This window comes from Pagrus major, chromosome 23, assembly GCF_040436345.1.
Source record: "Pagrus major chromosome 23, Pma_NU_1.0".
Taxonomy (NCBI): Eukaryota; Metazoa; Chordata; class Actinopteri; order Spariformes; family Sparidae; genus Pagrus; species Pagrus major.
In genome coordinates this window covers 21,207,757-21,221,505 of record NC_133237.1, presented here as the reverse complement: position 1 = coordinate 21,221,505, position 13,749 = coordinate 21,207,757, and the positions used below count along the sequence as shown (strand labels likewise).

Sequence of the window (13,749 nt, the reverse complement as noted above, 5' to 3'; positions counted from 1 at the left end):
TTCTGACAAAGCAGATCATTTTCATTGACTCTATTATACGGCCTGATGAGGAGCCGAAGCAATGAAAGTCTCATTAAGGATCCACTGGAGCTCAGTGAGAACTGGGCCATTGTGACAGTGTCTGACTGAGCCTGTGGGAACCGAGGTCACGCAGGAACTGCATGGTGTTTTCTCAGGGAAAATGACTGAGCGAAAATTAAAACAGTGGAGGGCAAGAAAAAAAGGAGGACAAAACAACAACAAGACTGTACACCGCACTGTGGTTTGGTTAAGGAGGTTGCGAGAACTGGGTTTTCAAAATGCAACCAATTGTGGTTACCCGAGACCAAATCAATGGTCTGGATAGTTTATGGGCTCAGAGTGGAAATGTTGTCCCGTTGTGAAATTACACTTTAGAGAAATAACAACAGAACATCAAAAAACAAATGAAATGTCTTATTTATCATGTCAGATTGTTCATTACGCTGCTTTGCTCTGCTGTCTAATTAAAATATTCCCTCTTAAGTACACTAAAGTTACTTCCTCTCTATGTTCACCACAACATATAAGGTCAAAGAGTTAAAGGGACCAACCACACCTAATTGAAAAAAAAAAACTCTAATAGCTACGCTGAAAATCAAAGCCTTAAACACAAGCTGTCCACAGGTCGTGATAAGAAACGAGATCCACCAGAGGAGGCGAGATGGAGAGATCGATTACTCCGAGGTTTCCCATGATCCTGCCTCTCTCCGGGGAGAGCGAGCCTCTGCTCCGGCGCTGCGTGGGTCTCTCAACTGTCATTATCACCATTGGGAGCCACAATAGGTCAGGGAGATGAGATAACATTGTGAGCGGCAGAGCAGCAGGTGAGAGGCTCAACAGGGCACGATTAGGTATCCGGGTCCCAGGGTGTAGCATTGCCTGGGGCCTCGGGGGCCTCGGCCCCGCCATCTGCCAGGGTGAATTCCTCCCGCTGGAGAGGAGCCGCTCAATAGCGGCACAAACTGTTGCTGTGGGGCGTTGCTTTGAGTTTCTCCTGTTACCTTTCATAGAGAGAAGTGTTACACTTTACAGTTCCTTTGTTACAGTCTCAAACAGAAGCTCAAAGAATGCAAGAAACTCTCGCGGACAAAGGACCGAAACTTCCGGTAGTTGTGTTGTACTTCTTTGTTGTTTTCTGACTTCACTAAAGTCCCAATCCACTCAAAAACTGTCTTTTTTTAGCTTCAGTGTGAAAAAGATTTATGTGAAGAGTGTGCTCATTGAAAATCAGATTTTGAGAGAAGGATCTGCACTCTCCTTTCAGAAATAAATCAGCAGCATGGAAATATTTTGGATTTTGGAGAACAGACGGTCAACAGACAAACAGGGCATCTCATTCAGCAGTTCACTAACTTGTTGCTGTTGCTACAGCAATAATATTAGCAGCTCTGTTTCAACAATGGTAGGCTGAAAAAATTAACTACTACTAATTAACTATAACTGCCATTAGCTAGTTAGCTCAGTTAGCCATGCAACTAGCAGCCCGGACTGGGAGCTCAGAGCAGTGGTGGGGTGTTATCTCAGGACTGTAACAGGCATTGGCTAGCTAGTTAGCATGCTAACTTCACATATAGATGTCGTAACATGAAAACTGTCAATTCGACATATTCTTTTAACTAATTATTACATATTGCACCTTTAATTGGTCAAATATTCAGCATAAACAAATGTGATGTAGAAACGCGAAGCCTCCAGCGCTCAAACACTGAGAACGGACTTCACAGTGAAGCGGGAGACATCTTGTCTCAGTTATGATGAAATTAAAAATGTTTGCATATCAGAGTAATTACATTAGAGAGCCTTTATTTATGCCTTAATACATGTGTGGAGGGGATCTGCTTCATCTTTTGTGCTTTAAAATGTCAAGTCATGCGTTTGTAGCCAAAACAGAGCATATCTGTGTACATGAATATGTTCCATCTGCACGCCTATAAGCCCTCTGGCACCATCACATAGCACTGCAGTCCAGAGCTGCCTGTTTTCTGGACTGTAGGTTTCGGGGCTCCAGCGTGAGGCCATCAGTCATCGAGAGCACACCCCAGGGATGCTCCGATGACAGCCATGCTAGATGGTTCACACATGACCCGAGAGCGCTGCTGCACGCAACACCCCGTCCTGTGACCCGCCAGCGCCAGCCCCACGCTTTGATCTGACAACATGGTGTAAAATTGGAGATGCCCACTATGCTCACGCATGCCAGACATGCAGTCTGTCTGACGGGCAGGCGTGAACACGGCTGAACATGAGAATATTGAATTAGGGGCGGACTGGATGTGTTGCGTGGCTCTCGGCTTAACAGACAGGCCAGGTGAGCGACGATCAATCAAGGTTGTGTCACTGATACCCTTGAAGATGGAGCTCTGCAGGTTCGAAAACTTTACCCATCAGATTGTTTTAACTCTCATGAAAATACAAATCAGAAATCTAAGTAATCGATGTGCTGACAGACACGTTATCAGGGACACACTCTGGGACCACATCTGGTAAATCACTTAAAATCAGTTAAGAAGCTCCCGGTGCAGATATCAGACACTGATCACTGTGACCAGAACCTCTAACCTGACAGCAATAGATCTTGACATGCTTATTATCCACCAGATCGACTTTCATTTTCTTCAAACACCAACAGAAGGCCCCACAATCCCACATTTAATATGTTTGCAGCCCGTACACACCATCATTTGTTTGCGACACAACGTAATGGCACATGTTTTATACGAGGATGTTGTCAGACTGCAGTCCATCTTTGGTGGAAGGACATTGGCTGTCTTTGTGTGGATCTGGAGGGCTGATGACACGTCCAGATGTGGAGAGTGACCCTGCGCTGACCTGAAGTGGAGCCCACAGTGTTCCTGTTGTGCATCCCAGCAGTGAGACGCTGGATAGTGATGACGGGTTTAATGGATGCATATTATATTGAAGGGAAAAAATGGCAAGAAGAAAGTCTGCGGTGTAAGAATACGCCTCGACATTTTGAACACCCACCCCAGCCACAGTCTGGACCAATAGAGTAAATAGATAATGAATGCACATATGCACATTTGAAAGAGTCTTAAACTACACATCTGTTCAAACAGACCAGAGGATGAAGGGCTTTATCTGTTACAGCTCAGGCTCGTCTACATTTAACCTCCATCTGTTCAGCCCATCAGGTCCTCTGCTGCTGCTTCTGCTGGAGAACAGTTTGGAAGCTGCTGACAGCCTCCAAACAAACCAGAACGACGGTCCAGCATGGGACTATACGACCCCCTCCTCCTCCGTCATGCCCACGCCTCCTGCTGGGACACCAGAAGGCCTCTGTTTTCATAGTGGCCATTACCCTCATTGGGTCGACCCTCTGAGCTAACATCCCTGCCATTAGATACACAAGTAAGCACGACTGCAAGCATGCTCCGTGACACTGGGTAAACATGTTGGCAGAGTGGAGGAATGTGAAGTGAGACAGTTCAAAAGACTGAGTGTGTCTGCTGCCACACACAAAGCACAGACATCCATCCAGGAGTTTCTATAAAAATCTGTTTATGGCATTTCTTACTCTCTTTACAGACTTACAGAAGGCCACCTCTGACCGGGCTGACCTGGGTGGGTCGTCAGCCCGTGACGGACGGAGCACTAAATCTGTTAAATCAATGTTCACCTCCACCTTTTGGTGATGGCTCCAAATGGAAAATTGAGAGTTATTAAGCAGAAACATGAGATGGCTTCTCCGTCACTGAAACTCACATCACCGCCTGGAGAATTACATGATTTCACTTTTCAAGATTTGACGTATGGAGGACTGAATCTGCAAAAATCAAAAACAAACAAATAACTTAAGTGATAAATCAAATGGCATTAAATGCAACAAAAAACATTCATTATTTGTTTTTTAATTAATGTTTTTTGTTGCATTTAATGGCAGTCCTCCACACCGGAGTTTGCTGTTTGAATTAAACCAGCAATAAATCTGCAAAAAAAAAAAAAAAAACGAAAAAGAAAGAAAGAAAGAAAGAAAGAAAAACAATCTCTATAATCTACGTAACATACAATTAAACCCAGCAGCTGATTTGTTATTTGAATTGGAACAAAGTGGAAGGGTCATAAATAGTATAATGAAATCCTGCGGCTTGCAAGATGGTCTGAAATGATCCAACTGTGTCACAACAGTGAAGATTCACTTGAGCAATTTCTTTAATTGCCTGGTTACACAAGTGTTCCTCTTCACTGTCAACACACTGAAAATCTAAATCTTACATAACTTTTGCATCATAATTCTCTGCGTATAAATATGTAGATCATGAAAAGATGAAGTTAAAGATTGTTTACCAGTTCTATCAAATGTTTTTATTTTGACTTTCTTATCTTGATTAAGTTAAAGAACACACATACATAGATCAGCAGATAACAAGCAGCTACACTAACATGCTTCTCTGACAGCACATATTCATCACAGTTCAACACCGGGTCTATTATGGTTGCTCGGACTTTCTGAGGGATCAGAACCTCTGCCCTCAGACAAACACTCTGTGGGAGCATGTATGCACTCATGTGGGCTGGGTGGCCTGCTGGGCTGCCTTGCTCCCCGGGGTGTCTGCTCATGAGAGGGGCTGTTATTCAGAGAACATCCTGAGGCCGTCCCACCCTCCTGTAGTGTCTGCGCCCATGGAGAGAAGGACCTGGGAAAGCCCCAGTACAAAAGAGGACCAATTTGTGGTGAGAAGCTGAGACTCTGCTGTTTAGGTAAATATTGTAGCATGGTGGGGGGAGAGCTGGGATTGTTGTTAGTGCAACAAACACAGAAGGGAAAACTATAATTGAGGAAAATGTTTGGTTATTTCAAAACTCTGCTAATGATTGTGATGGAACTACTTTCACGGCTGAGCTCACATGAAGCACTTTCCCCTCTTCACGTCATCGCCATATGGTCCACATTCACTGGGGCATTAGAGAATAAACATCTACAGCATCATTATGTTAATAATGTGGCACTCAGCAGACAGAAGGCCAGGCTGAGTGCAAAATGGAGGATGGAGGAGGGGGGACGGATTTACTGATTCCCATACAGAAATGCTGTCATCTCCTAGAGCAGAAATAAGGACAAATGCAAATGACTCAGCTGATGCAGACGGGCCATGAATGCACTCGCATCCAAGCTTGTTGAGCGTACGGATCTCAGACACTGTTGAGCATCATCACGGCTGGAAATGTACAAAAGAAGGAGGTCAGATCTTCTCAATGCTACAGCGTCATCACACTGAGGCCGAAGCCATCGGACGACAGTGATCAATCACCTTGTTTCTCTGATAATGCTCCCTCCTCCTGCTCAGCAATATGTGTTTCTGTTCATAGCTGTAAAATCCTGCATTGTCCGCTTGTTACTTCGTCTCACATTACAAGCAGTTGAAGAAGTGTTCAGATCTTATACTTCAGTGAAAGTAGCAATACCACAGTGTGGAAATACTCTGATACAAGTGAAACTCATGCATCCAAAATGTCACAAATTAAAATTTTCAAAGAAATATTATAGAAAAAACATATTTTATGTAACAAAAGCAAACATATTCATTAAGAAGAATTGTCCATTTCAGAACAATATGTTTTTAATTATAAAACAGGGCTTATTTTACTGACTTTATATTATTAATCTGAAACTACAAAGTAACTAAGGGTATCAAATAAATGTAGCAGAGTACAGTACTCGCCTCTGAATTGTAGTGGAGAACTATAAAGTAGCACAAAATTGAAGTACTCCAGTAAAGCACAAGTGCCTCAAAATTGTACACAAGCACAGTACTTGAGTAAATGTATTTAGTTACTTTCCACCAATGCACTATGCTAAACATGAGACCTGACTCAGTGTCCGAAATTGCCTCCAAGCATCAAACAGTCATCTGTCGCCATCTGCTGGACACATTTATTTTATTGGAAAGAAAATGTTGTGAATTTGTGAAACACTGGGTGGCGCTGTTGTGCAGTGTGGTTTTGATAAAGCATGAAAATAATGTGTATGTGTAACAATGTATTTATTACAGCTAGTTGAGTTGTGAGGATCAGGGGCCTTCTTACTGTGGGTCCAGCATGCAGCCTCTACAAATACAGAAATATATGGTTTCATCTCGACCCCCACAACCTTGATACTTGTCATTTTCTGTATGTTCTGGTCTAATCCAATATAAAAAGCACACCAAAACTCTCAGATTTCCCAACATTGCTCATGTTTATAAAATAAAAAAAGGGATTGTACGATTTCTTTAGGATGAAAATGTGTGAAAGAGGGACCTCTCTTCTCTTCACTGTATCCACCAGTCATGTCCTAAATCTGCTTGTGCTTGGACTGATTGTGTAAAGTAAGAAATTTTAATAGTAGGGTCTGGTGAATGCTCGAGGCTGAAAAGACCATTCAAGGAGCAGAAAACCTTTTTTTTTTAACTAATTCAGCCTGGCTGCCATATCACTATTGTCATGTTGATTTCAGATTGAGTAAATACATTTCAGTTTAGAATGGCTGGTCTATTTAAGATGTGAAGAAACGGCACATCACTACCTTTAAGAAAATATTTAGATGCATTTTCCTTATTGCTCATTGTTGGGCTCAACATGCAGTATTGAAATGTAAATTTGTAAATTGAATTTTTAATAAGATATGATCTGCACCACTTTGATTACATTGTAGTGTTTTTTTCTACTTAGCATTTCAAGCTTTATTTTAGTTGTTCAGAGCAGATATTACGCTCCTTTGAAAAGATCCCATATGCAAGAGTTGATTTTTGGGTTTCATTCCCAACTCAAAATACTAAAACTTTGGGACTGAAGGTCACATCGGCTGTCATCCCCAAAGCATCAGTATATAATAAGTTGGGAATGAGACTCAATATTTTCTTACAAATAGGACCTTCAAAAAGGAAGGTTTTAATTTGATGTTCAAAATTATATTTAATAAGATTGCCTCCTGAAATAGACAATCTAAAATGTCACACCGGCTGATAATATGCAGTGTGCCACCACATGAATTACTATGTACATTCTACTACTTGTACTATGTACAACATATAACTGAATACACTTACAAATAAAACAGAAGGAGCAGAACTGTTTACATGTAAATATATATATTATTTAGTTCAAAATCCAAGGGGGGTGATGAGACAAACAGCAGAAATTATTTAAACAAGATTTTCTTTATTGACAGTGACACAAGTCAGCCAACATCAGCCTTCCTGCTCAAAGTCACATCTAAAACTTCTGGAACTGCTTCTTGGCTCCAGCGGCCTTTGTCACTTTGAGGACGTTGAACCTCACAGTCTTGCTGAGTGGTCGGCACTCTCCGACGGTCACAATGTCTCCAACTGTGACATCTCTGCAGAAAAACACAATCAAGACAGATATTAATTGTTGAGGTAACTTTGACCGCAACATTTTTTAGCTAGGTTTTAGCAGAAGGTGTAAAGCTAAGCTGCATCAGTGTTTGCCAAAGGCATTGTCGTCAGCGCTTCTTAAGCTTGGAAGACCATCGTGAGAAAAACATCATTTGCAGCAAATAATACATTTTCTTAAGATCATATCACAAGTAGTGACTTTTAAACAGACCTATAACAGAACAAATACACCAATTTTGATTGTGCCTTTAAACTTCACTATTATGAAATTAAACCTGATATCAAACTTGGCCGAGGGGGAAACAAATCACTGCACCATGTTCAGACTTTTTGAACATATATTTCCATGTTTGTTACAACTGCAGGAGCCATGAGGTTAATTACCTGAAGCAGGGTGACAGGTGGACAGAGATGTTCTTGTGCCTCTTCTCAAAACGGTTGTACTTGCGGATATAATGCAGGTAGTCGCGTCTGATAACGATGGTCCTCTGCATCTTCATTTTGGTCACCACACCTGTAGACCGCACAGAAAACGGAAATTGAATTTTAACCCTTTCTATTAATAGAGTGAAGACTTAAAAACAACAAAAAGTACAAGAACTTAAAAAGTAGCCTAATTTTATTTTAAATAGTGTCACTCCATTACATCAGCGTTGCCATTAGGCATTGTCGTCAGAACCCAGAGGGTTTGGAAGACCATCGTGAGAAAAACATCATTTGCAGGACAGTGACAAGAGAATATAAAGTCAATATGGAGTTTGTGGTAAGTTAGCCTATAAAGAGACTGTTCTGGCTTGGGTTGCTTCAAGTGACTTTTATTTGCAGTCAGATAGTGTTCATCTTGTGCTTAACTGAGACATCAATACTCAGTGACATTCTAACCCACGTAGTGCTAAAATTAAACCATTTAAACTCATTTTCTAGACTTGTCCCTACCTGTACAACAAAATTAACAAACCATTCACTGACTTTTCTTAAACTAGTGCAGAACTTTGTTTTGTTTGCAAATTATATTTCTGGATTACGTGCAAGATAATTACCTAAATCATCACTACTGCAGAGTCAGGTATGCTTTTAAGTGTTTACAGGTCACTTTGACATTATCTGTGTTATAATAAAGCCAAGCGATGCCCAAATGACAGCAAGGCCACAGGTTAACACTGTTTCAGCATCCCAAGCCAGAGCTGCCCGGCTAATGTCTGAGTTGTGTTAAACTTACCAGAGAGGATACGGCCACGGATGGAGACATTTCCAGTGAAGGGGCATTTCTTGTCAATGTAAGTGCCGTCAATAGCCTGGTGAAAACACAAGGCATTGTTAGTGTTATACAATACACATTACCTTGCTAAGAAAAGCTTATTATAATAACTCTTGACTGCATCAGCATTGCCATAAGGCATTATCGTCAAAACCTAGCAGGCTTGGAAGACCATCGTGAGAAAAACATCATTTGCAGCAAACAAAAAGAACTGAACAGCTCTAGTAGTGTCTACATTAGTTTGGATTATTTATTGGACAATTCAAGTTACCTCTCTTGGGGTTTTGAAGCCCAGCCCGACACTCTTGTGGTAACGGGGGAGCTTTTCCTTGACCTCCTTGCCACCATCAGCGACCAGAACACGCTTCTTGTTCTGGAAGATGGTGGGCTGTTTCTGGTAAGCCCGCTCGGTCTGTGAAAACAAGAAGATCGGCAAGTTAACACAGAAACCACGTCGCCGCGTCCACACTTCCCTGCACTCGGCAGAAGCACTAGCATAAGCTAACACCGCCCGGCCCCAGGGGCTAAGATTTACTTCCTCTAATGAAGGACTAGGATCGCCTTTCACTGAAAGGACATATCGTTAAGATAAATTATAGGGGTTATGTTTTGCTGCGAATCGCTGCCGCTTGCAGTACGTACAAAGAAAGGCACTGCTACTTGGGAGTTAACTTGTAGTAAGCTAGGCTAACCGAGTTAGCAACCCGGCTAGCTCAACGTTACACGAGGGTATACAGAACGGCATCAACAAATGGCAGCTATAAATGCCTGAAAGTGTTTTGAAACAGCCCAGGGACGTGTATAAAGGCTATGTGAAGGCATATAGGTAATATAAGCAGGTAAATGTGTTCGTTAAAATGTAAAATGATCGATTTAAATTCACCACGCCGTTTTGCTGAACGTACTTGTGCGTCCGCCATCTTTGCCAGCCGAGTCGTAAAGAGGCCTGAGAGTGCGCGCGACGAACGGAAGACGGCGAGACACGGGAAATGACGTCACAGAAAAGGCGAGGCTGAAAAAAAAGAAAAAAAATCAATGTTTCGTTAACATTACAGACGGTTATACGCAGATAATTGCGTGAATATAATATTTTTAAATTGTTTTATTTGTCGTTCAAAACGCTGTGAAAACGTCGTCCGCGTGCGCTGTGTGCGTCACGCTGATCTGTAAAACATAGTCAACAGTGGATGATGTCACCTCCTCTTACTTAGCGCAACGTTAACGCAGCAGCACAACAGTCCCATCAGGCTGGATGAGGAGCAGCACGTCTGAAAACCGTGAGGCGCCTTCGGCTGCGGTTGACACAAACAAATAAAAAAATAGTCACATGATTGTGCGGAAGTACGAACAATCTTAACAAGACAACAAGATGGCATCACACCCGGGAGTAGGCGAGCAAGGTACTTAGCTAGCATCAGCAATGTTATAGCTACGTTTAAGTTGACTGTGACAGCGTCGTTAACGCCGTAGTACACATATATAATCTGACACTTTAACCACTATCGCTTGTTTTGCGGTTGTAGCTTGTTTGTCTGTCAGCGGTGAGATAAGCTAGCTGAACTGAGGTTAGCAAGATAGCTAATCTAAACGTTAGCTAGCTGTTAGCACTCACTCTGCGTTTTTACAGATAAGTTAGCTCGGTTAGCTGCCTGGATACAAGGATGAGTTAGCAAATATGTTTTAACAAAACCAAAACGTGGAAAGAGGAGCATTATTTCACCTCGAAAATGTCCAAAGTAGACGTGCAATATTATGCAGACACAACACTGACTAACTTCGGCAAATTAGTTGAGCCTAATTAACTTAGCTAACAAATAACAATGTTTCTATGTGCTGCCTTTGTACACCATAAATGTCTCTCACAAGGTAGCTTTTACATGCAAACACAACGTATTTAAGAATACACACGAGTATATATACATTAACAGACAAATACTCAATAATATAATGTTTTCTCAGTCGTTATTTTGAGTTTGGCTAATCTAAGCCAATTTAATGTAAAGTATGGCCTTAGATTCGTGTTAAAGTGAAAGTAAACAGTTGTTCTAGCACGGTGTAATATGACCCTGACCTTTGTCTTTCAGGAAATACTAAAGATCAGATACTGGAAGTAGGAGCTGTTTTGTTAAAAGAGTGAGTACACGCCATACTTATTGACTTAAGTTTAACTTGGTATTGAATTGGGCAATAAGATCACAATTGCTATCATCTGTGTGTGTCTCGTGTAGTTTCATCTACGAGCGGGTTCAGCGACATGGAGACAGCAAAACCACAGTGACCAGGGCACAGCTGGGTGGAGGAGAGCTGTGTGACCCAAACCACAAGAAACTTGCCATGTGCCTGCAGCAGATTGGAGATGAGCTGGATGGGAATGTAGAGCTCCAAAGGTGAACAACCTGTTCATGTGTCAGTTCAATCCAGTTCCAGGCTTGAGCAATTATGAATAGGTTGATTGCAGTCATGTGATTCTAATGATGTGTGAAATTTAGAGGAGGACAGAAGTGAAACGCAGAATGGATTAGATGAAGGGAAGTTAGTTATTGTTGCTGTGTATTATTGTTGTTGTTGTTGTTAAAAGGGTACAAGCTCCAGCAAAAACAGAAGAAAAAAAAACTGACTTTAACGTAACAAAGTATGGAAACTGTTAGAGAAGTAGTAGCCACTGCACAAATGAGCAGTATCTCAGCTTCCTACGTATCACCAAGAATCTTCTGTATCACTTTGTGTCATAATTCACTTTCTGCCCTCCATCTGCAGTTTGCGCTATAGCATTAGCTTGTCCCTAATTGCTGAATGTTGTCTTCCTCAGTATGATAAACAGCTCGGCACTCAATCCCACAAAAGACGTGTTTATGGAAGTTGCCCTTCAGATCTTCTCAGATGGAAAGTTCAACTGGGGCAGGGTGGTGGCGCTGTTCTACTTTGCCTGTCGACTTGTCATCAAAGTGAGTTAAACTCCTCTGTTGTGCTTCACCGAATTATAAAAACAAAACAAAGTGAGACATAGCTTCATTATTGTATTAGAATTAATTAACAAAGACCACAAGGCTGAATCATCTCTCATTCACACTTTCTCAGGCTCTTTTGACCCAAGTTCCTGATATCATCAGAACAATAATCAACTGGACCATCGACTATCTCCAGGAACATTTGATCAACTGGATCAGGGAGCAAGGTGGCTGGGTAAGGAGCTTGCTATCAAACGCAGCTCAAACATCATTAATTAGTAATTGAGCTTCTGCTGCTGATTGCTTGTGTGACACATGCTCATATATGGTTTGTTGTTCATCTTTTTTAGGAGGGTATTCGTTCCTACTTTGGCACACCCACGTGGCAGACGGTGGGTGTTTTCTTGGCTGGCGTTCTCACCACTGTCATCGTCATTCGCAAGTTGTGAGGGGTTTGTGAAGAGCAGACACATTAAAGATTGGAGGAGCTACGCCTGAGGGAAACTTGAACAAGAGCAACTGAAAGAAGTTAGGGCAGAGTGAAGGAGCTGAAAACATGTATTTGGATACGAAGAGCCACTCTTCGTTCCTGCCTCCCTTTCGCTCTCAAAGACTGGGAGTTGGACTGAATGCACTAACGTCGTACCCATGATCCCTTTGCCAGAGAGGAAGTGAGCGGTGCATGATACAATGCAGTCGGATGGTGGAGAGTTTGCTAGACTTGAACAGAGAATGCATTTTAAGTAATTTATTTTTTACTTGGTACATATAAAAAGAGTCACTGCATTCTGTCTTCTGCCATAAAAAGATATATGGACTGAACATTTTTGGAAGTTTCCTTTCTGCATTATTTCTATTGTAATTTTATTTTTTGTTCCACTCAGACTGCTTTTCTGATCTTCCCACTGTCTCCATCCACCTCATCATGGTGTCTGTAAGCTAGAGATTCCATCTTCATATGTATTTGTGAGTGTTTACTGCTGTAAATCTGTAATGATCTGGTGGCAATGAACGGAGGGTGGTCACATTCCTTCATGTTAAAAGAGTTGTATCAAGAAAGTGATACAGTTGGAAAGAACATACACCTCCGATAATATTTAGGCTGAAGCTACGTTAAATATTTTCTCCCCTTGAATGCACAGTTCGACCTCTTTTCAGTGGATTATCAAATTGCCACAGCAGGGACCTGTGTACAAAGTTATCTTTACATTCTACATGAATCATCGCATGGTAAAAAAAAATCTGAATTCTTATCTTGTTCAACGTTAAATCATGTGCTGCCTTGGGGGCATTTCGACCAGCATTGTGACCTTAATGTGGCTCCAGTTAAACAAAAAAAAAAAACCTGCCTATTTTTGTATATGTTGTAAACGGAGCCACATGTCATGAAAAAACATGTCCTGTGGTCTACAGAAGGTGTTGCACTGCAGACACAGAAAGCACTGGATTGCTCACAGATGCTTACCTCACTTCACACATGTTCAAAGTACTGTATTTTTACGTGAGTAATTCAGACTGCAATCTTATCAACGCAGTAAACGGCTTTTTATACATTTTCCCTTTGTTTGTCAGTGCCTTGGTGTTTTTTTTTCTTTGTTTTTTTTTTTACAACAAAATCACTTTGATAATCTCAAATTTTCACCTTTTTTCTATCGCCTTTGTAAAGTTGAAATTAGTTTCCAGTCTCCCTGAAAATCTTTTTGCAGTGACTTTGTAAGCTGTAATATTGAAAATAAATCTTTTACCTCTTACTGTGGCTGTGGATTTGTATGTTTATATAAGAATGAGGATGATGTTCAACAGTCTTACAGCGTTACCAACGTGAAAAATGAATCTGATAAACAATTAAACCATTTACCCTGCTAGGCTCCTAGAGGATTTATTGTATACTAATAAATTTTAGCCATGTTGGTGACACTTTGGTTCAGAAAAACTGAAATATCCCAAAAATTAATTAATAGATTGCCATGAGATTTGATACATATTTTTATATCATGTTCCCCAGACTTGAGTGATCTTCTAACATTTCTGGTAGCGTCACCTTGAGGTTGAGCTTATTAGTTTCCTGAAACTTGTCAGCCACTATTTGATGGATTCCAACAGCGCCATCATTGGGTCTAAACTTTAGCTTGTTTAATATGATTTTTATCTTATTTCTTACTTATTT

At 41.2% G+C, this 13,749-nt stretch overlaps 2 protein-coding genes and 3 non-coding genes across 5 annotated transcripts; 1 reads left to right on the top strand and 4 right to left on the bottom strand.

Moving 5' to 3' along the window:
- Nucleotides 1–7,159: 7,159 nt before the first annotated feature.
- On the bottom strand, nt 7,160–9,616 carry rps11 (ribosomal protein S11). Its single transcript, XM_073494594.1, has 5 exons — nt 9,540–9,616; nt 8,906–9,046; nt 8,596–8,671; nt 7,761–7,890; nt 7,160–7,357 (listed from the first exon to the last, which is right to left on the bottom strand). Exons 1-5 carry the CDS (start codon nt 9,552–9,554, stop codon nt 7,234–7,236), a joined length of 486 nt encoding a protein of 161 aa, XP_073350695.1. The 5' UTR covers nt 9,555–9,616; the 3' UTR covers nt 7,160–7,233.
- LOC141020279 (small nucleolar RNA SNORD35) lies at nt 7,450–7,533 on the bottom strand. Its single transcript, XR_012180807.1, has one exon. It is a non-coding gene; the product is annotated as a small nucleolar RNA SNORD35 (small nucleolar RNA).
- Nucleotides 8,015–8,098, bottom strand: LOC141020302 (small nucleolar RNA SNORD35). The gene has a single exon (XR_012180829.1). It is a non-coding gene; the product is annotated as a small nucleolar RNA SNORD35 (small nucleolar RNA).
- LOC141020301 (small nucleolar RNA SNORD35) lies at nt 8,748–8,831 on the bottom strand. Its single transcript, XR_012180828.1, has one exon. It is a non-coding gene; the product is annotated as a small nucleolar RNA SNORD35 (small nucleolar RNA).
- A 54-nt stretch (nt 9,617–9,670) lies between the features above and the next one.
- On the top strand, nt 9,671–13,333 carry baxa (BCL2 associated X, apoptosis regulator a). The gene is made up of 6 exons (XM_073494593.1): nt 9,671–10,034; nt 10,719–10,767; nt 10,863–11,021; nt 11,444–11,579; nt 11,713–11,817; nt 11,933–13,333. The coding sequence occupies exons 1-6, from the start codon at nt 10,004–10,006 to the stop codon at nt 12,029–12,031; spliced, it is 579 nt and encodes a 192-aa protein (XP_073350694.1). The 5' UTR covers nt 9,671–10,003; the 3' UTR covers nt 12,032–13,333.
- Nucleotides 13,334–13,749: the final 416 nt, after the last annotated feature.

Excerpts from the sequence above, each read along its gene's own strand:
- baxa (XM_073494593.1), top strand. The coding sequence starts at position 10,004 with ATGGCATCACACCCGGGAGTAGGCGAGCAAG. Across the intron at positions 10,035-10,718 it reads CCCGGGAGTAGGCGAGCAAG|GAAATACTAAAGATCAGATA; the intron begins GTACTTAGCTAG and ends TTTGTCTTTCAG. Across the intron at positions 11,580-11,712 it reads CCTGTCGACTTGTCATCAAA|GCTCTTTTGACCCAAGTTCC; the intron begins GTGAGTTAAACT and ends ACACTTTCTCAG.
- rps11 (XM_073494594.1), bottom strand. Across the intron at positions 8,672-8,905 it reads GCTTCAAAACCCCAAGAGAG|GCTATTGACGGCACTTACAT; the intron begins GTAACTTGAATT and ends TGTTTTCACCAG. Across the intron at positions 7,891-8,595 it reads CCGTGGCCGTATCCTCTCTG|GTGTGGTGACCAAAATGAAG; the intron begins GTAAGTTTAACA and ends TGCGGTCTACAG.